Source organism: Cheilinus undulatus, linkage group 21 (genome assembly GCF_018320785.1).
Source record: "Cheilinus undulatus linkage group 21, ASM1832078v1, whole genome shotgun sequence".
NCBI classification, from domain to species: Eukaryota; Metazoa; Chordata; class Actinopteri; order Labriformes; family Labridae; genus Cheilinus; species Cheilinus undulatus.
Genome location: NC_054885.1, coordinates 25,696,824 through 25,724,631, shown reverse-complemented (window position 1 = coordinate 25,724,631; position 27,808 = coordinate 25,696,824). Strand labels below are relative to the sequence as shown.

General features: G+C 38.3%; 1 protein-coding gene across 1 annotated transcript; it reads right to left on the bottom strand.

Annotated features, from left to right (window-relative positions):
• Positions 1-190: 190 nt before the first annotated feature.
• On the bottom strand, positions 191-27,808 carry gna13b (guanine nucleotide binding protein (G protein), alpha 13b). Its single transcript, XM_041817084.1, has 5 exons — positions 27,514-27,808; positions 16,875-17,104; positions 12,225-12,275; positions 8,472-8,672; positions 191-7,883 (listed from the first exon to the last, which is right to left on the bottom strand). The coding sequence occupies exons 1-5, from the start codon at positions 27,794-27,796 to the stop codon at positions 7,512-7,514; spliced, it is 1,137 nt and encodes a 378-aa protein (XP_041673018.1). The 5' UTR covers positions 27,797-27,808; the 3' UTR covers positions 191-7,511.

Below are 27,808 nucleotides of genomic sequence, written 5' to 3'. Positions count from 1 at the left end.
GAAGGTGCACTGCCAAATGAAAGGAACCAGAAACATTAATGACCTACACCATCGAGTTTCACTTGAATGACTTGTTTAGACTCACTCTTTGTTGAAAATCAGTCAAGATGGGGTTCTTAGTGGCAAGTACTCATGTTTTTGTCTATTCTTGTTTTTTTGATGGTAAATGTAAATAAACAGAAAACACACATTTTTGAAAAAATGTATTTTAGGAGATGAGAGGCCAAACAGCATAAGTTAAACTGTACATTGAAATCAAAAAGCCTGGTAAAAGAAATTTTTCCATCTGAATATGAGGAAATCGTATTCTGTAGGTGTTATCACTTTCAAATACTTTAAACAGTATAAAACCATTGTTAACATGACTGGAAAGTAGAGGCAGAGCTTGAAAAAGGAGGCACTAAACATCAGTCAATTTGGCAGATTACTTGCATTTTTTCCTGATTTGATTTAAGACAAATTTTAACAAGACACTGGCATTAAGAAAATCATTAGTCCGTAAATAATGATTACTTGTTATACAACATTAGACCAAGTAATGACTATGGAGCAGTGCTGTTGCATAGTTTAAACTACATAAGGATACACTTGTTTCCTTACACAGGTATTCATTACTACCGAAGTCTATCTTACACATTTTTTTCACTAAGAAAACATGATGCAAGATACATATTGTTACAGTCATGAGAGCAATGTCAGGTTCACAGACACAGTGTACAAAATCTGTATCACAAACATGTTAGAAGGCAAATTTACGGCGGAGACTTAGAAAAATGACAATGTGGTTCATTGTGAGAAAAACACTGGTAGACATGGAGCTTTGAGGGTATAAAGCCGGCCAAAACAGCCGCAGATTGGAAAAACTGATGACCCATTACATGGGACCTCTCATTGAAACTTTTTCCCGTGACAAATCTACATGCAAGCTGAAAGGCAAATGGTGACCCTATGACTACACTGTTTATACTGAGCGACTATCACCCACCAAAAGGCCTGGAGTGCTAAAAACTACCAGGCACAATTACTGACAACTGAGATAAACAATGTCTAGCATGTTAAGATTAACACAATACTTAGTATCTATGTCTTATCATCAACAAACATCAAAAAGTCAGTTTTGCTTCACTGTGATGGAGAAGAAATTGTGCATTCTGAAAAAAAAATCTACAGGTTTTTTTACTTTGTTTTGTCATGTGAAAAATTTACTGTGGCCACACAAACGGTACAAGCTTGTTTTTGTAAGGTATACTTCAGGCATTAAGGGATTCAAAGCAGCACTGTACAGTCTCTTGCAGCAGAGACACTGTGAGAATGTGCCCATGAGAATTTAGGGTCACATGCAGTTAAGTTAGAGTTATGCGATTCCTCTAATAGGGCTGACTTTTTAACATTTCATCTGTGATCAGAGTAGAAGCAGGGACATTATTTTATTCTCTGTGATCTAGTGGTCTCTTTCATACAAGGGTCTAGGGATTTTGACAAGTGCTGGCACCCTGGGCTAGCTCTATCTACAGCATTAGACTTACATTGAGCTGAACAGGCTGGTAATGCATATGTCTCAACTCTGTTTTTTCTCCACACCTCATTCACAGTTTTGCATGGTGAAAACATGACAAATTTTAAAATACAAATCAACTAAAATAAAATTAAGAATTTTGATAAGTTACAGAACTGTTTTCTTCCAGACTCCTTACAAAGCCTACACCGATCAGAATAAGGAAGACAGCTGAGAGCATGTACCATGAAAAAATGTTGGTGCTGATGTTTTGTTTTTACCAACTCAGCTTGAAAAACTTAACTGGTTTTAAAACCTTAACTGATTTCACTTAAGAATGGGGCATTGAGGATCCTTTTTATCACAGAGAAGTCCCTTGAATATATTTATATGCCTTATTTAATGAAGAGAATCCAGGTATTAAAGAAAAGTCTGTCAGAACGGCATAACGAATCTCTGCATCAGTTCAAGCAGGAAGACTGTTTTCATGCCTAAATCATTCATTCATATAAATCTCCATTTATTCCAGTTTCTCTGATCACCTGCTCAAGGACACTTAATCCTTCAGCACTCACAAGCCAAATTTTGGCGATATATAATCAACAGCCAATCCCTCTAATGCTGTCAGAAATGACAGAAGTTAACACCTCCTTCATCCTTCCTCCACCACCACCAGACTCCATAGGGCTGTATCACAAATGCCCTAAGCCTTGGAACCCCTTCAGATACACAAAGATGCTCTGACCAGGTCTAAGACACGACAGCACCTTTATCATCCTTAACATGTAACAGCCAAATAAATATCAATCCTAACAAGGTCAACCCTTACTGAAAGGGCGCTGCCAGAGGATATGTGACCTTAAATGGGTGAGCAAGTTTAATCCCTAACATTGTGTAACCCCATTCTTGTGGGTCTGAGTGCCGAAAAGGAAGATTTAGAGTTGTACAGACAAAGGTGTAGGGCATGAACGCTCTGTGCTCCTTTTTGTTTGATTAGTGTTTTGTGGCTTGCTATAAGACCTTGTTTGTTTCCTACATTTAGGAGCAAGGGCTGTATACAAACTGAGGGTAAGTTTTGAAAGCTCAAATACCAGTATTGGAGGTCAGAATCTGGAATACTATCACTTACTCTGATATTTGCAAACTTAAATAGATCCTGGTGTATATTTATACTTAATATTTAGGGAGTGGATACAGAAATACAACTTCTGCCCCAATGAAATAAAAAATGGAAGTAAGGCAACAATTATAAATCAAAGTGGATATCATCAATGTGTTTAGTCAATTACACCTTAAAGTGACAGGCATAATGATGACCAGCTGGTATTTACACTCTAAAATTTACTTTGTAAAGCAAATAAATTTGCATTGCAATCTATGTAATCTTAAATTTAGATTATAATACAGCAAGTTGGAATAAAAACTATTTGGTAAAGACAAACACAAATAAAGTTACTGCTTTTAACCATGACAACATAAGAATTATGGCATTTGGAAACATGCATCTTTTGCCTCAGCTTCACAAGTGCTCCATAATACTGAATGTGTGATCTTAAGTATTGAATTTAATTTAGTCTAGCAAAGAGATCATTTTTGGTGGTTAGAAGACTATGAGCCTGAGAGGAATTTTCTGCTTACTTTGACTTAAGGTAAATACAAGAAACAGAAAGGATGAGCGCTGAGCAAAGAAACCTCTAAACCCAGTTAAACTCACATCATGTGCCTTTCCAAGTCAACTGTGCAGACTGATGGGCAGCAAAAAGCCCAGAGTTTTGGATTATAATTGTACATCCTACATTTGGGTTAAAATATAAGGTCTAAAATAGTACATGACAACTGCCTCTCATAATAAAACAGGATGTTCCTTTCTTTGAAACTTATAGGACAAGCATCTGAAGATATTTTTGTCCACAACATGGCACCATATTCCAAAAAATATGGTGAAGTGCAGCATCACCCAGGTTTCTTAAGGTTAGACCCAGTCCAACAGTTTGTAAGACTTCATTGCCCAGTCATCTTTTGATGTTCTATAATATACAATATACTGTCTGTATTCCTACACCCAAAACACGTGTCCAGAGTAAACAAAGAGAATCTTAGAGCTTAGGTTATGCTATGACCTCATGGTGGGTTTGTGTGTGTGTGTCCAAGTACAGGCACAAACGATGACGCGACACAATTGCCAGAGTCCAGACAAAGAGGCCTCTGCTTGGCTTTCGCTTCAGGCTTGCTGAGACACAGAGTATTTGTATCTCTCTTTCTTTCTCTCTCTCTCTCACACACACACTGCTTCATCCAGAAACAGAATGACAGAGGGAGAATCATGTTGACCGGCAATGCACAGTCAGAGGAATTCAGAGCTTTTGGACAGTAATGTTAGTCAACTTCCTCTTATAGAATTGGGAACACGTACAAAAATCAGTCATGTGACTTCACTGCTTCATGCTAACATTCATTTTGAGCAACACAAGGCTCTTTGTTGTTCTGAGGGACAGGATTCACCACTTAAACAGCTATGGACAAAAAAGGATAGCTTTGTTATATCAAGATTTTGTTTTCAATAAATGAAAACTTGTGTTGAAAGATGACTGGTCTCATACTGATTCTTAAAAAAAAAAAAGAAAAAAAAACAGAAAAAATAGAAAATAGAAAAAAAGCTTGGGCTGATTTATAAAGAGACCTATCAGTTTGTTTAGCAAGGTTTGCTCCACCCAGCTTATAGTTTTGTCAGTGTTGTTGGGTCACATGGAGCAAGCATCTCAGCAATTCGCATGAGACACAAAATTATTAAGTAATTATATTCCTAGTTCTTTTGCATGATCATATTGATGAAAAAGGATGGGAAATTTCCATAGAAAGATCTAGAAAGATCTCTTATCACTTCTTTTTAATTAGTAACAGTGAATTATGTTACTGTTTTTTAATCAATTCAGCTTTCCAAATTTCATAGAAAAATAGCTCCTTTTCAAATTCTTGTAAGATCTACAATCTTTAAAAAGTAATCAATTAAATATATAATTTACACTATAAATCTTGCCTCTAACTGGGCAAGATATTTTTTCAGTTTTCTGATGTTCGTTAGATATTCTAAGTCTTCACTTTAACCACATAGAGGCTCTGAGAAATACAGTAAAGTTAAAATCACCAATAATGGCAACCTGAACTGCTGAAAATTGAGACAGAAAGGCAACTGATATAGAGAAGGGCTAAGGTAGAGCAAAACTTTGTCAGTGGTTTCTTGGTCAGTTGTAATAGGGCAGGTACAGGCGTGTAACTGTGTTAACATTCTTAAAGCAATTTACTGCATTAGCAATAAAAACATGACTGCAACCAGAATTAGAAACTTACTTTGTAAAGCCAAAGTGATGTATGTGTCAGTGTTCCAACATAAACACAAGCCAATCTTATTCAAAAGAAAACACTAAAAGGCTTTCAATGAACCTTGTTTAAGTCATGGTCATGGTGATAAGGCAGTTCAATCAAAGACCAATGACCAAACTTTTCCTTACGCATGTTTTTCATTTACCTACTCCTTGATTATTTTCTTCTGACTTATGCTGACATGTTGGAATTTACTAGTGGAGCCTGTTGTCTTTGTTGAGACCATATTTTAGTGTGAGATGGTCATAACAAATCAAAAATAAGTTGAGAATGGGACTGTACTGAACACCTAAAGGCAGGCTACTAGACACCTGTTGTTACTTTAAATAAACACCATCCAAACAAAAAATGAAAAATAACACTCATGGTCATATACACAAATGTGCATGGGGGTAACATCAGCTGTTCAAAATTGGGGAAAGCTTGGTGTGAGATACACAGTGATAGACTAGACATTAAAGAATGAGTTAAAGGGGAAACTGAACTGTCCACAACAATAAGGGAAACTGAAAAAAACTGAAAAAATGTATCAGTGACATACAGGTTGGCTTTTTCCCTTTTTTAAATCAGAATGCATGGCACAGAGATGACAAGCAAGAAATGGTAACTTTCAGAAAAGAAGCATGATTTGAGAAGAGCCTGAAAAAAAATCAGTGCTCCTGCTTTCTACCTTTTGTCAAAGGCTTCGGTTTAAATTTGACATTTTCTGAACACTACCATCATAACAGAGGCAACATAAAAGCTAGAAAATAACCACTCTAGAGGAATTTACAACCACATTTCCAGGCAACACATTGTGCAGTACCTAAAAATTAAGCCTGAAACATGTCTTTATTGTTTTAAACATATTAATCCTCCATTAATATGTATCCTAAATCAGTTCAAGAAACAAGTATTACCCTAGTGTAATGCCTTGGATACAAGTGTACACATCCAAAATTCAAACTTCCACATTTCTTTTACGAGATTTTTGGCTAATGGATGATAAAAGATGTGGCACAGTCACAAGACAGAAAAATGTTCAAACTATAACCCTGTTTTCTTTCTACTGAAGATGAAATGTTTATTTGTACTATTTATAAGGATAAGCATAAGGAAAAAATTAACTGCAACAAAAAAGGCAGTAGGAATGTTTTTCTTATGCTAAAAAAAACATTTTCAGTCTGTCGACATGGGACTACACTAGTCAAGGACTTAAGCACCATTAGTGTTGGCCCTGAGCGTTAGAATTGGCTCTTAGAAGCTGTTACTCAAGCTGAATGCTTTGACTCTTGTATACAACATTAAGACCCGGTCACAATGAGAGTTTGAAATCTGAGATAACTTTCCTTGTAAATATCACTTTAAGTCTGTGTTATCCAGATATCTTTTAATTTGTTCAATAGCTATAAACTTCCATCTTTAATTTCTCCAGTGAGTTTTGGATATTGTTCTGCTAAAAATTTAACCACCACACTTGAACTCCTTTTTTGTCGTGTCCTTGTTAAAATCCATTTCCATTATTTCTTCCAATATCTACACATCAGTGAGAATACAGGGCCCTACGGATAGTATCATATGTTCCTGTTTGCAGATGTATGCAGAGTAAGACATTATAAGTCTGTCTTTTGAATCGCAAAGAAGGGCATAGGCACATGAGTCATTGTTGGCAGTGGTTTACATTGGGCCTGAAAATTAAACAGTCGGTCATTTGCAACTTTGCACTAGCTACCCTCACAACATGGAGTTTGAATTGTACAAGTGATCTATGTGTTTGTGTCAGTGCTCTCCCACTCTTAATGTAATCAGCTGTCAGAGTCCATCACTAGTCATAAATCCTTAAAGTGTAAACCCCTATAAAATATAAGTTAAGAAAAATGCATAGTACTTACAGTATATTCATATATAAAAAAGGAGAAGCATTATTAGAAAACTAGAATCAAATCAACTTAGGAACAGAAAATTCTATTTGTGAGTGTGTTAGCACTGTTCTTTCCTCTTTCACTGCCTTAAGAGGAAATCCCCACCCCAGCCCAGTGATGTCATCACCAAGCGTCAGCAGAAAGCAGAAACTAGAGACTAAACAAAAGAAGTAAGGATTTAAAAAGGCAATACCTGGCAACAGTCACTGATGTCACCAGCATCTGTAAGTGGCCTTGAAGGCTACACAGTTAAAGACTTAGAACAATAAAACAAGCCCCTCTCCCTCCCCATCAACAGTGGTCAGAGCAGCAAAGAAAACATGTGAATTTGATTGGGAGCAACATACAGAGAGGAAACACAGTTAAAAATACTGGAGAAGTCCACTGCAGTGTGTGGACAGGGGAGGGATAGTTGGAGTTAGAAGTCATTTACAGTGGTTTTAGAGGATGGTTTGGGCTCCAAGCCAAAGGCTGCTGTCATAAGTCAGCATGAACAAGCTCAGTAAGGCAGAGAGCAGGTGTGGGGGAATGGCTGTAGTAGTGGTGAGTTTCATAAAAAGTCAAAGTTCAAAAAGAGGAGCTCATCAAAGTCATGGAGATAAGGAGGGATGGCCGCAGGCTAACTGCCTTCCTCCTCAGGCTGGGGTATGCGTGTCGGTGAGTGTGTGTCAAGAAAGACACCATAACACCCAGTCTCCTCCACACAGTCCTCCCCCTCCTCTTGGTAAGTCCCCTCACTGTAGCATCAGCTGCTTGAGGTTATCATGCAGGATGGTGTCCTTGACATCACGGAACACCAGCCGGATGTTCTCAGTGTTGATGGCTGTGGTGAAGTGGTGGTACAGCGGCTTCTGTTGCTGCTCACGGCGCTTTTTGCGAAAACATTCCACCAGAAAGCGCTGGACGTCTGTCAGGCTCCTTGGGTCCCCTGAGAATTCTGGGAAGTAGTCTTTGATGGATACCTGCTTCACCTTCTCTTCCAGCAGGTCTGTCTTGTTCAGGAACAAAATGATGGAGACATTGCTGAACACCCTGTTGTTGACGATAGTCTCGAAGATGTTGAGGGATTCACTAAGCCGGTTGGTCAGCCGGTCCTCCATCAGCACCTGAAAGTATTACAACACATTAAGTGTACTGGGGTTTAAGGTGTCAATGACAGAGTATTTCCAGTATGAGCAGCAGATTTCTTTAGCTGTGCTCAATGCACAATGATCAATTTGCTTTTTTCCAAAGGTGTATTTTGCCCTTTATCTCTGATGCAACTTTCTGCATTGTTAATCCAGGCACCTGATTGTAGTTGTAGGGCCAAACTTAAAAGAAAGTAAACCTGTCCTTTAAAAGCCAGCATTTAAAATAGCTCCTATGTACTGACTGTGTACATATCCAGGTTAAGTCATGACAGTTTTGTTACAGAGGGAAAAAACTTTTCCTAAATTAAGCTTAAATGTTTATAAATCTAGTCAAAAACAAAGCACTATCTCAATGAACACTGAGGTAATCATAAGGAGTACATTTTCAGATTCTGACAAAGCATGGAAAAGAAGACTTTAAATAGCAGCTAATCCCACGCTACCACAGATGGGCAATTGAAATTAGTCCTCGGAAAACTTTGTGTTTTTGAGTGGAATTATCACTGCCCAAAATATGACACTGAGACACCAACTATTTGTGTGGTCACACCATAGCTGACTCACCTGGTCATATTCAGAGGAGGACACAAGAAAGAGGATGGAAGTGACTGAGTCAAAGCATTCGAACCAACGCCGCCTCTCAGAGCGCTGACCACCAACATCCACCATCTTGAAGGGCACATTCTTGATCTCAAAGTTATACTCATGAATGCCTTTTGTGGGCTTTCTGGCCAGAAGGATGTCCTGTTGGCTGGGGAGGTAGTCCTGTAAGAAGAATTAGGGCTGGTCATTTAATTTGTGTGTCAATTTCAATCACTATTTTGGCTTCCCACAACTATTAAAACAAGATAATCGGAACTGTACAATTACTGTGCTGCATGCTGTGTTCCACTTGTTCTGTCTATAGGCTTTGTTATGTAGTAAATGTTTCAGTATTTGTTCTCATACTTTGCCCACAATTTGTTTTTGTTTCTTCATTGTTATTATACAGCATTATACATACAGTGGTTAACAAATTTATTAGACCACTACCCAAAGTAAGGTGTATGCCACAGCTGCCCTAAATTAACAGCATTGGTAATTACCAAAATCATTTTTTTATGTTTCTGCAATGGTTAATACACCAATATGTAGAAGCTCTTTAACCCAAATGATATTCTTAATGCTAAAATATAATTATTATTGTTATCCATGAATTTCAAACTTACTGATTTACAAAAAACTGAAAAATAGTAAAGCACATTATTATTTCTTGATTAATATGTCAAATTATAGTTATTTACTTCCATTCCTGAACAGAAAAATTACTTTTAGTGGTTGAATATTATGCTTGATTAATTTCTTACTTCTCAGACAAGCCCAGTGAGCTGGCTCAAATTTGGGTATAAGAAGGTGAACTCAGTTCGAAATTCCTCATTCCTGTTCAAAATGGTAAAACGTGGAGAGCTCACTGAAAATGAAAGAGTCTGCATTAAAGCACATCATGATGCTTGATGGTCTCTGAGACAAAGAGGGAAAGACATCAAGTGTTCTCACAGTGTGGTCAAGTATGCTTTGGAGTCAATTGCCAAGACTGGTACTTACAAAATGGGCCAAGGAAGAGGCAGGAAACGAAAGTAAACTGAAGCAGATGTCAGACACCTCAAGATTTGAAGTACTAGAGACAGAATGAAGACCACTGCTGATCTTCAGGCAGAGATGAATGCTTCTAGATCAGAGTCTGAGAAAGTCTCCAGAATGAACATAAGTAGATGACTGACAAGGCTTAAAGGTAAGAATAGCTGCTATGAAGCCATTATTGAGGCCTGCAAACATCTAGAAACGCCTCAGATTTGTCAGGGAGCACAAACACTGGACTGTTGATGACTAGAAGAAGGTACTCTGGACGGACGAGTCCAAGTTTGAACTCTTTGGTCAGCATCGTCGTGTTTATGTCCGCAGAAAAGCTGGAGAGTGTTTTGATGCCAGATGCGTTGCACCCACAGTGAAACCCGGTGGAGATTCCATTATGGTATGGGGTTCATTTGTGGATATGGCATGGGCAAATTAGTGAAAATCGACGGTTTCATGAACAAGAACGTCTACCACAACATCTTAGTGCATCATAGAATCCCTTCTGGACTGAATCTGATTGGTCGTGGGTTCATATACCAACTAGAATGGCCGTCTGAGGCGGCAGACCCACGCCTAAGCAGCGCCCCCAAGGAACTCACGATCCCATTGATTGCTATGGTGTTCAAAATTTCTTAGTGGGAGAAAAACCGAACGGGTGCGTGGATCATCACCAAGATCTAATCGATTCTTCCCTGTCACTATCCCAATATTCCCTGAAAGTTTGGTTTTAATGACAGGTGGTCTAATAAATTTGTTAAACACTATATATTTAAATATACTGTATATATATATATATATATATATATATATATATATATATATATGTATATATAGTTTTTCACTCATTTATTTACTTTACTGTTTGTTTTCAAAGCACTGAAAGTGTCTAGCTTTGATAAATGCAATTGATCTAGTTGTTGTAACATCAAAAATAATCATGTTTCCTAATTTTGATCTCAATACCAATAAAAATAATTGCAACGAAAAATATCCACTTTCTTATTTAAGAGGCTTGTGCGGATTGCTGCAAGTTGCCTTCAATAAAATAAATTAAGTCTTTAACTCCAAACAAACAAGTGTTGAGAAGAAGATTGTGTCTCACATATAAAACAGTGTACACACTTCTCATGCTACTGCTTTGGGAATATCCTAGCTGAACTGACTTGCATTCCTGAAATACCATGGAGCCTAAACAACGTGAGGCTTTAGGAGAGAGTTTGTGTTGTTGTGTGGAAAGCATGAGTAAGTCTAATAAAGCTTAACTAATAAAGCTAAGACAAATAATGCATTTTTAACCACTTTGGACAATTTTAGATGTAAATTGTTCTCAATCATTTCCTAACTGCATGTGTTATTATGCTCTGGCTGAACCAGATCCAAATTCATAACATTCCTTCAATGATGAGTCATCCCTGGGTCCCTAAGTCAGACCATGTTGTGTGAGCCTCCTTATACACATACAAACACACACCCACAAACACACACACACACACTAAAAAGAATAAGTTTAGTTTTCAAGGAGCCCACCCTTTTTTTTGCTTTCATTGGAAAAGACAACCATGAACAGGGGTGTCTTAAGTAAAAAAAAAAAAAAAAGAACAGCAATGAGAAAGCAGGAAATGTGTTCCTGACATAACTTAGAGCTACACAAAAGTGTTCTAACATAATTTTCAGCATTCACTTTTCACACATTTTTATCCCCAGTAGCGAGTACTGTAAAAGGTATTAGCATGCCAATTAGGATTTAATCTTATTATTTATGTATAGCTTTGCTTTTGAGAGCAATGTGGGGTTCATTGTGATGACATTTGTACAAGTGCAGCTGGGGATCAAACTGCTGTTCTAATCAACAGTAAGAAGTCTACCACCTCTACATATGAACTGCATGTATCCCATGTGAAAATTCAGGCTTAAGAAGTGAGATAATATCTTAAGCGTTGATACAGAGCTGCAATTCAATTTGGTGAAAAATGGGGTATTAACAGTGATAATGAAAAGTAGTGGAATCCTGACACCCTGTAGTTAAGACCAGATGAACCAATGCAGCTAAAGTCAAGCTACTCTTGCCATATCTTTGACCTGTGAAAGGATGGCTGAGTCTCTTTTTAGTTAACTTATTATACATATTAAGTATTTTATTTTATCAATTCAGTGAGCTGCTTATTCAAGAGACAGAACAACAGGCAAACTATATTGGGTTTCTATGTACTAATTCCTTTCTTACAGGTATGGGGTCCTAAAAGAATCTTAAACATGGTGACCCTCTATGTAATAAGGTAGCCTGAGGCATTCTTAAGCTTGAAGCACTGGGCTCCATATTACCAAGGTAATTTTCCCTTCCCACAGATTTGGTTTACAAAGTAGGACACTGTATGCCCTTTATTAAATGCCAGAGACAAGTTTATCTGTATCTTCCACATACATTAGATATCAAAATTGATACTGATATGAAATGCTTTATTTGCCCCAATTGTTAGAGAGGGATAGGATCATAGGGACCTGGATCGGGCACAGAAAGAAGTTTTGTGTAGCTTAGTTCTCCAAATGGAGCATATAAACCAGTTTCGAGACATGAACAAGTACAGGAAGAAAACGGTTTAACTTCTCCTCTCAGCAAGCTGGTTGAAGGGTATCACCCTTCTGAAATTATGCCTGCTGGGGATCTGTGATTGGTGGAGCATCTAAAGCGTGGGTGGGACTTACCGACAGTCCAAGCTTTTCCAAATTGTCCAGGAAATACTTGACTGACTCCCCCTGAGAAAGAAAATGGAAGAGATTAGAGAAATACAGGCTCTCTGCAGGTTTCAACAAGTCAAATTTAAGACTTTTTAAGACTATTTTAAGACCATAATAAATACAATTTAAGACCCATTTCACATCCATACTGGCAAAAAAGTAAAAAAGACATGAATCAGAGGCCCAGAATTACTTGCAAAGTATATGTAGGGCCCTATAAAATCTGTTTTATTTTTTGCCAAATTCTGTTTTTTCCATTTTAATGTTTTTTTGGAATTCCGGTTTTTTAACCTTTCCACTAATTTTACCAGAAAAAAAGAGTGTCTTGTTTATGTAAATGAATCAAATGTTCACTAATTAAATAGAAATAACCTTAAATTTATTAAATAAGGGCCACAGTTGGCCCAGGAGCCGTTGTTTGGATAACCCTGATATAAAATAATTATAACCAGTGTAACAGTCAAATATTTCCAACATTTCAAGACACATTCACATGTATAATCACATCCTAACTGATGTTTATAATGTAAATGAAGAAATCCTTCTGTTCTCTCAAACACGGTGATAGTAACTTAATAAGAAGGTCACATTAAAGTTAAATGGTTAATAGTAAACCTGTTACCTAAACTTGTATTTACTCTTACAGTCTGTGACAGTGCATGCAGTTTGATACTGCATTGTTCTACTCCTGGCTGTCACGGCTCTCTCCTCATCCCTCTCCATCCTTGCTGTCTGTCCATCTGCCTCATATCAGAGCACTACATTAATCCAGACAGGTGTTGGCTCATTAAGCAACCAAAGGGAACTACAGTATCTACAGGATGAATTACTAAGATAATTGTTGCTCGCATTTAACACCATTCAGACTGCCAGACTTGATAAAATCTCGAGTCTGTCCGACTTGATTTTGAGCCTCTGATGGGTGAGCGGCGTGCCTGGCGTGAGGTGAGGCACACTGTTCAGGTGGTGTGATGAGGTAAAATAACTCGAAGCATGGATGAGTTTTCTTGAAGGTGCAACATTAAGTCCCATGGTACTGGCCCGTATGGGGACTACGTGATGTTTGCCGGTGTTTCGTGCAGCTGCTTTGACATGCTGTTATTTGTTTAAGAGGGGGCGGGGTGAGTGAGGGACAAGTTGTGTCACGCTTTAGTGTTCCCCCAGGGACACAGGCTATTCCTCTGATATACGTTCCTCTTTCGAAGAAACACAGCATTTCAGTCAAATTCGTTCACTTTCTTCGTTAAATTGTAAATTCCATTTTTATAGGCCAATTCTGCGATTCCTTCCGTGAATCCATTATAATAATACGTTAATAATACATTTTAAGACCTTTAAAAATTACATTTAAGACATTTTATGAGATTTTAAGAGAATTTTAGACATTTTAAGGCCTTAAATTCAAATGATTGGATTTTAGACTTTTTAAGACCCCGCAGATACCCTGGAAAAAGAGAAAAGATTAATTGTCAGCACATATGAGCTCATTTACACATTGAAACACCAATGGCAACACAGCAAAGGTTAAATTGTACTTCATCACTGAATAAATACTTAGCCTAAGACGTAGGTAGTTGTGTATTTAATTTGTCCTGCAGTCATATAATTTCAATACATTTTTTAATACAAAACATGGGCTTATCTGGAAACCTCAGTTGATTTAAAAAGCCGCTTTCTTATCATCAAATCTACATGAATGACTGTGGCTCAGAAGGTAGAGACAGTCATCTCTTAACTGGAACGTCAGCAGTCAACGCAGTCAACTAAAAATCTTAATTTGCTGAGCAGTGAGTGAGAAAGATGACTGGTTGTTGGGAAGCAGAGCAACAGAAAGCAACAAGAAAGCAGCCTTACTTTAGCTCGTCTGTATACATCTGTGTGCATTTAGCAGCTGCAGCTGAGCTTTATCAACTGTGAGGAGGAGCCTTTATCGTTTGCACTCAATGCTCCTCTGTCTTACTCAGACTACTCACTGAAAATTCTACAGTCAATTGAAAATAATAGAAAGAGTTAGGTTCATAATTATCAAACTATACTACAGAGGGCAAACAATGAAATAATTCTTGATGAGAAACTTAAGTAGAGTTTGGCAATTTCAAGAAATTGCTGTGTGAGAGTTTCTGAGCTGCAAACACAACCCTCTACCATTGCCACTGGAGCCTCAACTGCAGCCTCCATACTGCAGCATCTACAACCACCAAGCTTAAATCTTTAAAACCATTGAGCACCACCTTGCAGGTGACTCTCTGCCAGCTGGAACAGGCCTGTTTATGTCTATTCTGTAAACTACACACTTAGTATGTTAAGTATAAAAAAAGCATTTAAGAATTTAACAAACAGTGACACGATGGTTCTAGGTTCCACACTCCACTATTTTCTGCACCTAATGAATAATTAAGTAAACACAAGATACTTATGCCTCACTAAGGATAAGCACTCAGTGTAGAGACCCCTAACCCCAGTTAAGCCCTAAATATTGCCCCCCACAAATCAACCGTGCATCAACAAGCCAGCACTTTACCAGGATTGTCATGTGGGAACCCCATTTGCTGGTGTTTTTGTTCAGTTAGTCTCATTTCCACAATGTTAGTGTAACACCCCCTGTGGATGAAAATAATGTAAGATGTTGTCTAACAAATACACTGTTAGGAAGTCATGGTATACACTAATGTTGTTTGCAAGAAACTATGGGTTCTCTTGGGTTTGGAACCGGAGTGTCATGATTAAGGTCACATTCACACCAAAGCTGTTTGGTCAACTTTAAACAAACTCTGGTTCATTTCCCTGGATAAATGTACAAGCTCATTGGAACTCTGGTGCAGACCAAACAAGTGGACCCAGGTCTGCTCTTGGGTCGCTTCCAACTGAACCCTGGTGCGGTTTGGTTTAAGGTGTGAGAGCAAAGCAGGCCAACCTCTAAACCAAAGGCAGGAAATGGCTCAAAGCGTTATGATTTATGGATATATTTGTCATTTAATGCATTCAAATATAAGTCAGTACCTCGCTCGGCATCTGTGTAACCATTGCAACACGTCAAACTTGCTCTCATTTATCTTATGTAAAGAACAACATGCTGGTGAGCTCACTGCCTCACTAGCTGCTCATAATGACACCAAAGAAAAAGCAGAAATCCCAAGACAGCATTCATCTGGTTCTGTTTCATTGTTTATGTTAAAAACAGAGAGATGGAGACAAATTTCCAGGTTTGTCTTCTTCTATGTCCTCTTTTCTTCTTCACTGCTTCTGATATGGGACGAAAGCATGTTATTCAGATGATCCGATGCCCCTGACCCATAAACTGTAGAAAGAATTGGACAAAGCCTGTGTGATATCAGCCATCTGCTTACAACAGAGTGACTCAAATTGCTTTTGAAGCCAATCTGTGGTGGCTTCCATATTGAAATCGTTCTCTCAAACAGAACTTTTGGATCAACCAAACAGCCGGCCCATAAGCTCAACTTCCTGTCAGCAAGCTAGCTAGCATTCTGGTTGACAGAAATGTCGCTTCTGCCTGTCAAGCTATCTGTCAATCAAATGAGGCGCACAAATCAGTGGGCAGTGATGTTTTTCCTTAATATAATCAAAATGACTGTGGTACAAAAAAATTCACCCACCATACAGCGAGAGCAGGTGAAGACATTAGCTAACAAGACACATTTGGTTTTTTGAACCAGGCAGTAAACCAGTTTATTTCTTGTGAAAAAACTGCTTTTTAACAGGTGTTCAGACAGGACTTCTGGTGTTCCTGCTGCCAGCCTCAAGTAGACACTTGCCGTATTGCAATTTTTGGCACTTCCACATTGGCTTCATTTTTCAGGACTGGAGGTTTCCACTTCCTTTGACCAAGCAAAATGTGAGGCAAACCAAAGCACATGAAAGTGTAACAATGTTGCAATTTGAGCCTTGGAGGGAAGGAGAAAAAATAATTTCAATATGGAATCCTGACAACTGATGGACAGATCAAACAGCCTATCACAGAATTTAACAATACATAACATCAACCAGGCTGGCTGCTGTTTTAAACAAGTAACAGAGTATTCAAACATCAACACGGCAACATTTTTTAGGTAGCAAGTCACATTAGTGTTACTTGAAGGACTAGATTTTTAAAACTTACTTGCCTCTCACATGATAACTTTATTAATAAATATATTTTTGCTGAGAAAATTCAGCCAAAGAAGTATTCACTGGCTCTAAAAATAGTTATATGTATTTAACACTAGCAGCTTTCAATTATCTAAAAATAAATAACTGAATAAAGGACATTATGACATTTTTATTAACATTTGTGACAGAAAATGTTGGCAAATACACTATACTAAATAAACTATACTGTTAAGTGTTATGAGAGCCATAAGATTGATAATCAAAATATATATGTATTAGGATCATATTGTTTTCCATACTGTGCAGCCCAAAAGAGAACAAAATTCAAAGCGAAACTCTTCCTTTACTACCAGATGTTACAGACGCACTGCACACACAGATCCACTTTCCCTTTAGAAACATGTACAGTTAACATATGCTTTACCGCATCAAAGGGTGAACCATATTTGCATTCAGGACATTTGGATTTCCAAGCACCCAAGATAGACACTGGTTCACGCTATAACTCACCAACTGGAACTCTCTGCGTCGGTCGTAAGCATTTTGGATGCCTTCATCTGCCCACAGCGCCCGGATGGATGGCAGATAGTGCTGGAACACTTTTTGCTCCACCATGCCATGACCGTGGGCCATTGCTGACCGGGTATCAAACGCCATCATAGTGTCCCCGTGTCGCTGGTTGGATGGGTTGCCCCATGGGATGTGTAGCTTTTCTCGGGCATCTACCAACACTCTAATACCTGCAGAAGGAAATGTCATTTCAGAATTGTTTTCTTTTCAATTAAATCAATTTCTCTACACATACATCCCCCCAAAAAGTGTTGGAAAAGGCCAAAACCTTCATTTTTGCTGCAGACTGAAAACTTTTGAGTTTTACATCACAAGATAAATACGAGACAAGAGATCAACATTTCACTCCACCCAGTGGTTCACTCAAGAAACAGTTCCGAGTATTTGCTTCATGTGTCGTAATGTAACATAATAATATGTTATTATTTCATAGCGTGGTGAATGTACAGGTCACAACTTGTCCACAAGAGCATTTTGGAGTTGTTGGATTGTGTAATTGATGAGTTTGATGAGGGAAAGCAAAAATTACATCTGCTAACATAGGGTTAGCGGTGCAGCTGGTTTAACAGTCCCCCCAGATCTAGAAACAGCTTGCACCAACAACCTTAGGAAATGAACCTATTACTAAGACTATAGGAATTATGGCAATAGAGAATTTGCCAAAATGTTGATGTATCCTTTAAAAGAGACCTTGAAAGATGCTGACTTTAAACAATGTTTTCACAGTAACAGTGCATTTGACCAAGAATATATTTTGGTGGATTGCTTCTAATGATAGTTAAGCTCAGGACTGATTTATCTACTACATTTTCCAATCTGCCAACATCTTAGGCGTTTTGACCATCTTCGGTTCCGGTACAGCTTTGCAAGTTAGTGCAGACGAGCAAAGATCAATGGCATCAGAATAACTAACATTATCGCCTTCAGAAAGGAGGTTTTCACAAAACATGAATCAACAAATCTACATGCATAATAAACAATCTAAAATAGAACAAACAAGCTGCAGGCCACAACAGCTGCTCAAATCCTGATACCAGTGCATAAGTTAGAATTCCAATCACAAAATCAAGATTATGTCACTATGACACAAAACAAAATTCATCTAATTTCACTGTACATTTTCATCATACAAGCTTTAAAATTTATTTTAAACAAAATGCTTGACTTAACGTGCTTTCACATTAGGGGCCCGGCCCCAGATCCGAGTGCACTTGAGCCCAAAGTCCGGTTTGTTTGGGCAGCGTGAATGCAAACGAACCGCACCCAGGCACTGGGCCCACTTGGGAAGGTGGTCTCGGGCACGATTCAAGTGGACTCTGGCTCGGTTCGGATGAGATGTGAATGCAACCGCGCTCGGATACAGGACAGAGCGTCATATCAGCTTTATGACATCATCGTAAAAACTAAACTTCTTACAACAGCGTGGCAGTTTATTCACATTTTTCCTCAATAAGGGGCAGAAATCATCAGAATCCAGTCAATACATGGTCTGTTGTGACTCACCTTACAGATGAACACAAGTTGGAGTCAGTGAGAGGAGGTGCAAAGGCAATAAAAATTTCCTGTCACCTCAAAAACTGCTGTATCTGCGCAGCGCGAGCCTGTTTAATCCTCTGAGCTACAAGAAGATGTGCAAATACAAAGCGCAAAGTTGCTGGCATCTTAAAAAGTGAGTTTAAATCATCCATGGCTGCAGGATGGACTTCTTGCCGGGTCAAAACAAAAACAATCTTCGCGCAGGTCATGACCCCAGTGGTTGCCATGGTAGCTTCTTCTTCTTTCTCCTCCTTTGCGGGGTTGTAAACCAGCTATGTGCATACAGCCACCTGCTGTTTCAGACCAAGTATATACGCAAGTGGGCCGAGGAACGGTTTGATGTTGCTAGTGTGAAAGCAAGTCAGCAGGGGAGGGGGGAGGGGGAGGAATCACGCCACGGCGTGGTTCGAAACTACTGGGCCTACTGTGAAAGCGCCTTTAGACTCTTTGCTTTCTCTGTCAAGATTATTCCATAAATTGATTCCTTTCACAGAAACACAACATTCCATCATTTTTTTTTATCCAATTCTTGTTTTCTTTTCTTCTTTTTTTTTAAGATCTCTGTTCCTTTTAAAATATAGCAACTTTCTCTTTTTCAAATCTTTGCTGGATGTCAGCTGGCAATAATTTCTTATTACTTTATACATAATTTGCAGAATACCATAATCATCTAATTCATGAAATTTAACACTTTTAACTGAATAAATTACAGGTTTGATGGATCCCTATGTTGATTTCCACTGATAATTCTTACAGCTCTTTTTTGTAAAATAGAAATTGATTAAGTAAATGTTTTACACGACCTACCCCAAACTTCAACACAACAGGTCAGATATGGAACAATTAAGCTTTATTATCAAATGAGTCCTTTACTTTGTATAACAGAGCGATTTTTTTAGATATTTTCCCCTTTAAGTAATCTTTATATGATTTCCAGTTCAGTTTTTCATCAAACACCTAAACATTTTGTTTCCTTTACTCTATTAATTTCAACACTTTCCAGGTAAACTGAATCATTCATATTTTTCTCTCTGTTACAGAACATCATATGTTTTATCTAGATTCATTGATAATTTATTGACATCAAACCATTGTTTTATTTTTCTCAGCTCTTTTTAACCACCCTTTAACACCTGTGTTAAATCATTACCACTGTAAACGAAAGTAGCATTGTCCGCAAACAGAAAACACTTCAGCGATTTGGAAACATTTACAATATCAGTAACATACAAAACAAAAAGGTTAGTGTTCACTTTATCCCCTTCACAATGAGACAATATTACACAATAGTAACCAGCTTGTCAAAGTTGCATTACAGTTACCAGCATGTAAATACTGGGTCACAGAGGGAGTCTACTGCTGTTTCCTCTGCACAATAAAAAAAACTCCCCCTAGCCCAGCTGATTCAGCACTTACACTAAAATGACTCTGATACAACAGTTTGTTTCTCAGATTAACCACGTCAAGCATCAATCACTTCCCTCTGACTGAAGCTAAGTATTGCAGCCTCACATGTCTTACTTCCCTCATTGCAATCATTCAAAAGGAGCTTATGTAGAACTGCCCCAACAACTCCAGTGACATTATCAAAGTGCAAATAGAAGCTAATTTCTCTGGTTAGTTACTAGCCTATTGTTCACCTCAAGCTCAGGTCTAGAGCAAATGATTGCTCAAATGTAAACTGGGCTCTGCTGTCTCCTCCATACACATTTTATAACTAGTTTTACATGAAAGCCTCACATAATCACTCTCAAAGACACATTACTTTTTGTCAGACAATAGTATTACCTCTACAGGAGAAGAGACAAGAAAGAGTGACAAGAACTGAGATTAAACTGAGACACAGGCCTTTCCTGCTGCCTGCAAATAGTCAAGAGATGAGATTTTTGGAGCACATTGACGTGGAGAATAAAATTGGGTGATGTCAAATTGGTTATGGTTAGACCTTCCATCCTACTGTGAGTAGTAATGAAATGATTATCCAGTATACAGTTAACTGTGGTTTAAAATGCCACAGTTTATTAATCCTAAAGCTTCTGCAATACTGAGTGTTTTTTCTAACTTACAAAAAGGAGGCAGAATGTTTTTCAGCACAAGCCTTGGGGAAAGAAACAATGTGACACCAGCAGTGGCACTGCCTAGCTGCCTGTCGGTAGCGAAATTTCTACATTACATTAGCTTTACTAGGACTGGGTTTAAAAAAAATTAATTCTCAGACTTCTCAGATTGGCTCTTTTACAAAAAATACAATATCGATTCATATAATCCAGAGACTGACCTTTTAATATACATCTTTTCCTCCTCCTGGTTGGCTCCTTGCGCTACTAGTTTCAGACAAACTTCGCTAATGCAGGTTGAAACTTGACCTGCATTCTCCTCTAAAAGCCTTTAGACTCTTATTTAAGGTTTGATCATATACCTGGGTGCATTATCAATAAGAGCTGAATATCTCTTCCTCAAGAGTAAACCTCCACCTGTGCTGCACAAGCAGCCGAACTCCACAGGTGACTATAAGGAGAGAGCTAAAGCCGCTACTGCAACTTGGTTCAGTCGTTTAGTTAACCAACATAAACATCTGCCTCTAGCACACACGTCCCAGACAGCAGACATACAGACACCAGTGAATGATGGAGAGACAGATAAACAACAATTTACAACAGATAATCATTAGAGCCCCACGCTGCATGCCATATGTATGAAAATGACTTTGGTAATCCTAATTCAAGTACCAAAACAATTCGTACACATGAGTAAAGGTGTGTTTTCACAAGATATTATAATTGTCCAAAAATCAGATTTCAGAAATCAGCATTTGGTCTAAAACAAATCTTAACACAGTCTTTTAGAACAAAATAGACCTCAGTATTCATACAGCTGAGACTGTCCTGAAAATTTTGATACAAAACACTTGGGTATTGTGTTATTTGTTAGTACCTTAAAACTGTGAATCAAAAAATAAGTTAAAGATTGGTGAAATAGCCTTTGACCTCAGAGGGTTAAATGGACACTCAGGATATTTTAATTACACTAGGATATGGTTAGAGATGTAATGATTTAAGTATCCAATATCATTTATCCCTCTGAATAAGGTTGGAAGTTTGTTAATTTGTTTAAGAGCCAAGCTTTAGGCCTAAACTACATGTAAATATCATTACCGGCTAAATTTAGTTTTTAAATATCAGCATGTACTATATATCTGCAAATATCCAATATTGTGCATCTCTAGTCTTAACACAATGAAAAACAACAAATAAATGAAGAAAGAGGGTATGCACTCACTTTCAGTGTGTGACACACACTCAGTCAGGCTGAGTGAAATAACAGTCTGAGCCACTGCTAGCTGCTCAATGGTAAACAGATCAAACAGGAGAAAAACAGACTAATATCTGCTTAAATGAGGGGTATTTGGATTTTCCAGAGATATAGCGGACCGTGGACATTGATATGTAAAGGGTTCCGTACCTTTGTTCATTTCTGTGTTTCTTTGTTTGTATGTGTACAAGATAACTCCAGAACGGAAAGTTGGATCTTCACCAAACTTTCAGGGAATATTGGGATAGTGACAGGGAGGAATCGATTAGATTTTGGTGATGATCAATGCACCTGTTCGGTTTTTCTCGCACTTCAAATTTTGAACACCATAGTAATGAATGGGAGCATGAGTTCCTCAGTGGCGCTGCTTAGGCGTGGGTCTGCCGCCTCAGACGGCCATTCTAGTTCAGAACTTTGTAGAGGGGGCCACTGAGCTGTTTTTGCCCAACAACTGACAAAATCTACATGAACTTCCTCATCACGCCATTGACCACATGTCTACCAATACTCATGTCTGTGCAAGTGTTTTAGGTACTTCAACAAACAACTTCCTGTTTCATGACGTAAAATGCATCATCATGACAACAGCTTTAGTAGTAGACCGTGAGCCTCAGATGATGGCACGTGAACAGTTTTAAAGATGTAAGGATGTGAGAAACGAGTTTTAAGAGAGATCTGGGCATCCTTGTAGGATATTTATTTAAAGCCAAATTGTGCCAAATTGTGACCTCTAACTATGAGGAGCTTCCATAGCCAACAGTCTCTGAATAATGGAAAAAGTTGCTGACAACATTTTATCAATGACATACCTTTTACTATATACCAAAGATGAAGTAGTTTAGATGAAAGCTGAAGGAGTTTGTCCAATTATGACCCATGAACTTGTCCAAAAGCATGCTGCTCTACACCAAATAATTCAAAATGGCCAATGTCATCACTGAGGTGATAACATAAGAAAAAAGGGCCTCACTAGACGACTCCCAGATACTATACTGTATTTGTATATCTTATCAAAATGCAATGATGAAAAATATGCTAGCTGGATGCTAATTCTAACAGCAGTTACTTATCAGGTTGCTGAAGTGCTTCTGCTATTTCACTCCAAGATTTCTCTTTTTTAGTCAGTTGTGGCAGTCCCTCCACAACACAACATGATGGCAGGGTAGGGATGTAACGATATGAAAATTTCATATAATGGTTATTGTGACCAAAATTATCACGGTTATCATTATCACGGTATTGTTGAAATGTGCTCAAAATGTTCAAAAAGTACTTATACACAGACTGAAATCATTTAACCAAGTTTTTTAAATAAAATAAAATAAAATAACACACAAAATGTACTTTGTTGGCAGAACATTAAAATATTAACATCAAACACATAAATGTGCATTAAAGATGGCACCTTATGGCCATAAGAGGTAGCTGCACTTTGTGCAAATTGTAGATAAGATCCAAGAATACTTTTCTTTACATTCAGTGCTAAAGACTAGATCTAGTCGTACAGATCTAAGAAAAACTGGTACAGAAAGAACATTTTCACTGTTTCATGTACCTTTGTGTACAGTCTCTCTCTCTCTCTCTCGCTCTCTCTCTCTCTCTCACGCACTCTCTCACCATGTTTTCAAACTGCGCACGCACAACAGAGTCTCAGAGAACGCTGCTCCTTCTTCTTCTATGGTGTTTAACAGCAGCTGGCATCCATGAAGTTACATTACTGCCACAGAGCGCTGCAGCTTCTCCAGGAATTGAGCAGTATCACCGTGAGTTTTCAAAGTAATCAAACACGGTTTTAACGGTAATTAAAATTTGAAATGGTAATACTAACCGTCTCGAATTTTACCATGGTTTATAGTGATACCGGTTATCGTTACATCTCTATGGCAGGGATGTGTGTGCGAGAGCTCACCACACTTTTCCTTTGTCAGATAGTTCCATGTCACAGCATCAACTTTAGTCTGCAGTCTAACCTTGGCTTAGTAAAGATTCCTTGATTAGAGGAGATTATGGTGCACACAGCTATCTAAACACACATAAAAGGCACTACCACAGAATTTGAAAGTAACTTTTACAAGCTAGCACCAGTAAGAAGCACTTAAACTCGTTTTCTGACATGGTGCATGTGTGATGTGAGGATGCCATTTTGACCACATCTCGCTGCTGGGGCAGCCCTTTCTTTCTCAACTATTAAATCAACAAATTTCAGACATGGCTCCAAAAAATCCCATAAGGGGTGTAAATTAAATTTGTTCCTAGGTGCCTATTTCCTCATGCGGTTAAACACTCAATTAAAATTCAATCAACTGATTAGTCTAAAAAGGAGAAAATCCTTAGAAAACAGTCCTATTCTTCACAGGGTCACTGTGTCAGTGAGTTAGGCTGATATACTCTGTATAGTGTGGCTAACATTAAAAACCAGCTCCACCAGCCTTTGTTCCTCTTTGCAGATTAATATCATGCTTTGATATGTGGCCTCTTTCACTTCGGACTGACGCACTTACGTGACCAAAGATCGTCTCATCCTGAAATACACATTACTCTGCCAGGAAACCAGCTGATACCAGCATCGTTCTCCAGTAACAAAAAAATGATTTTTTTTTGCTGGTAAAAAATGACTTGCCAGAGTGGCGAGTGGTCTTAAAAACTTACCAGCCAGAGACAAAATCTACCTGTAATTGGTGAGTGGCAAGTGTTAGTTTTGGACCCTGCCTATCACTTACATGCACACATCACTCAATCACATAGTTAACTTGCTAGCTAAGGACACAGTGGAGCTTTAAGGATGCCCTGACAGCTTAATGGGCCAGAGCATAAACATGCATGCACACTAACATCAGATCTGGGAGTGTTCCATAGTGAGGAAGGATGGAACAATTCATACTTGAGCATGCTAAGCAGAACAGATTGGAAGAAGTAAATGGTAAGTGAACTTGAGCTTGTATAGCGCTTTTCTAGTCATCAGACTACTCAAAGGGCTTTTACACTGCAGGCCACACTTACCCATTCACTCACACATTCATTCACTGATTACAGATGTTGCTGGAGGATTGCCCATCTGTATTAGCTACTCCCATATGTACGCTTCCATACCCATTTTTTCGCCACTGATGCAGCAGTGGGGGCAAACTGGGGTTAAGTGTCTTGCCCAAGGACACGTCGAACCCACAACCTTGATTGAGAGACAACTGATTCTACCTACCAAATCAAAGGCACTCATGTGGGAATCACTAGTGGCCACACAATATGATATTATCGCGATACTATGCCATGATTCGATATTATTGCGATATTAAACATTTTGCAATACACAGAGTATTGGGATACCATTTACTGCGATATATTGTTATCAATACCATTTTTTTCTACTTTTTAACTGATTTAGCATAAGCCTTGCCTTCATTTTTATCATATTAGCGCAGTATTTGATTTTCATGTGGCACTCCTTGCAAACCCCATGAGTCATGTCCATTTTGTCCGTGCCCTGCTTGCATAATGCCTTTTCCCAGGTGCTGCCACATTGGTTGTACTAACTTTCTCCTGCTGTATGACCGTCACCTCTGCTGACCTCACTGGACAAAGGGTGCAACAGCATCTTCAAGTGGACAGAAAAGCTACTGATGCTATTTATCCAGTATCACAGACTTCAGATCATATTAGCAATTAATTTGAAAAAAAAAAAAGATACTTGGCAGAAGATACAATACAATATATAGCCACACAAAATACCAGGATACTATGCTATCTCGATTTTTTCCCTCACCTATGATGGGGATGCAATGAATCGCCGACATCCACAACAAAATTTTATGAGAACATTTACCATTGACAGATTTAACTGTTGATGGTTTGATGATGATCTTTTCATGCTGACCGCATGCATACATTGCAATGTTTTGCTTCTCTCCATCCTTCACACAGTGAGTGGGTGTGTATGTATGTGTGCATGTATGTATGTGTGTGTGCTATGCTTGACCTATGCTCTCTCCTTGCCTTCTTCCCCACTGAGCTAGTCACAAACAGCACTTTCTTTCTCCTTTTAAATACACATTATCAGTGCGATTGGTAAAGTAGACCTTGCATATCATGGTGGCATGACGGCAGTGTACGAGTATTTGAAGAGACAGCATATTCTATGTCTCTCTTTTAAAATAATTTTGTCATTTAACAGTTAAAAGTCAAAGCCACACAGTGATTTTTCTCTCATTTACATTTTAAGCCTCTCACCGATCATTTACCTAAAACACTGCATCTTTTCTCTCCTTTTCATCTTTAATCTTCTTCTACTCTTACAGAAAACACAGAAGCAAACGTATCATATTAATATTAACTTACATATGACTTTATTTATACAAAGATATTAATAAAATTACCAGACTACAGTTAAAAAAAATATCCAACCTACATTATCACTGGTCATGTTTAAAGCCAAGACACAAATACTGCTTGAACTTAGATTTAAGTAAATGCGGTAAAATCCACTTGAACTATATGTCTCAGTAGACAGTGACTAGTTGATGATCAAAATAGTCATTATTTAAATCCCTACTGTCGTAAGAATAATGGCCAACCAGGTTTTAGAATGCTTAGTTAGACTAACTAAGCCCTCCTATTTGTTAGATTTAGAACCTCTGCATTTGCATGGCAGATCAACTTCATATGTTTAAAATAATCTGAAACAACATACTATAAATAATCTAATACACCAAGCAAGATTATGCAGAAGTTCTGTGGTTATGCTGACATCTTGTAATGCAGCAGTAATAGGGTCTGCATGTGGTTTCCCTTCACAGTGATCAGTGTAAATACCATAAATCAGCTTTTCAGTAATGCAACATGTGAATGCTGAGGGTGTATCTCAAAATATAACACTTCTTTTTCCCCTAAATAAGGTTTGTGAGTATACAGAAAAAATAGAGTACTGTAACATCAATGTTGATTACTGAAAATTTATGGCAAGGTTTTAGTGAAGTGAATCGTAACTCTCAGGTGACAAGTGACAGTAGTATTTTAACTATAAATTTCCCATCTGTCATTAGCTAAATTCAAACTATTCTGAGAAAGCAGTCTTCATTTATCGAAGAAAGCAATCTATATTTCCAATCTCGTCGGCTACAGACACATTTAACTATCGTGGAAATTATGAAAATTACCAAAAAATCTTAGGATTTCCCATTGATTTTTTACAAGACCAAAGGGATGCTTCAACAGCCCATGTCATAATTTTCTGAGGAAACGTTAAAGTGTGTAGTTTAGTTGGAGATAACGGATTATGTTATGTGATGATGCACGTTTACTGTAAACTGGAACCTTTTTTGACAGGGTCTTGGCGTCATATCCTTCAAATACAAGACAGTTTCGGTGGTATCTGCAACCACAAGGAATATTAAATCCTAGCTCGACTGACGTTACATATGACTGGACATAACTTGGGGCCAAATTTCTGATATCCACGAGGCCCTATAAACAGAAATAAAGACCCCACTGAACGCGCAGACGCCCCCTCAGTCCCACCATGTAGACAAACACAGACAACACGGGCGTTTCTTGGTCGCTCACCAGCTTACCACACTAGCATTGTCGAACACAGTAAAGTGCCCCTACCAACGGTTCAGCTGCAGCTAGCATGGCTACCAACTTCCCACTCAATACTCTTTCCAGCCGAATAACTGACCAATACCCAGACCAGTGCCAATAAAAATGGAGTAAAATTTGGTGCTCAGTTTCGACTTACCTTTTATAACATTACTAAAAATCGTGGCTCTGAATTCTTCTTTAGCCTTCTGATCGAAGTCCTGCCCATGGATAATGCGCATCTGCTTGAGGAAAGTGGACTTTCCGCTCTCGCCTGCTCCAAGCAACAAGATCTTTACTAACCTTTTTACATAAGTTTTGTCTCGATTAATACACTTATCTATCTCTTTAGATTTCCGTAACTGTTCTACCTCACCACTTGTGAGTAGACAGTTAGGAAAACATACAGATAAGAAGGAGCGGGACGGCAGGAAATCCGCCATCTTTGAAACAAC

What these genes read in the sequence shown, in the direction of transcription:
- gna13b (XM_041817084.1), bottom strand. Translation starts at nt 27,796, where the DNA reads ATGGCGGATTTCCTGCCGTCCCGCTCCTTCTTATCTGTATGTTTTCCT. An exon ending in TTTTAGTAATGTTATAAAAG is followed by an intron (nt 17,105 to 27,513) that starts GTAAGTCGAAAC and finishes TTCCTTCTGCAG; the next exon opens with GTATTAGAGTGTTGGTAGAT. An exon ending in GACGCAGAGAGTTCCAGTTG is followed by an intron (nt 12,276 to 16,874) that starts GTGAGTTATAGC and finishes TTTCTTTCTCAG; the next exon opens with GGGGAGTCAGTCAAGTATTT.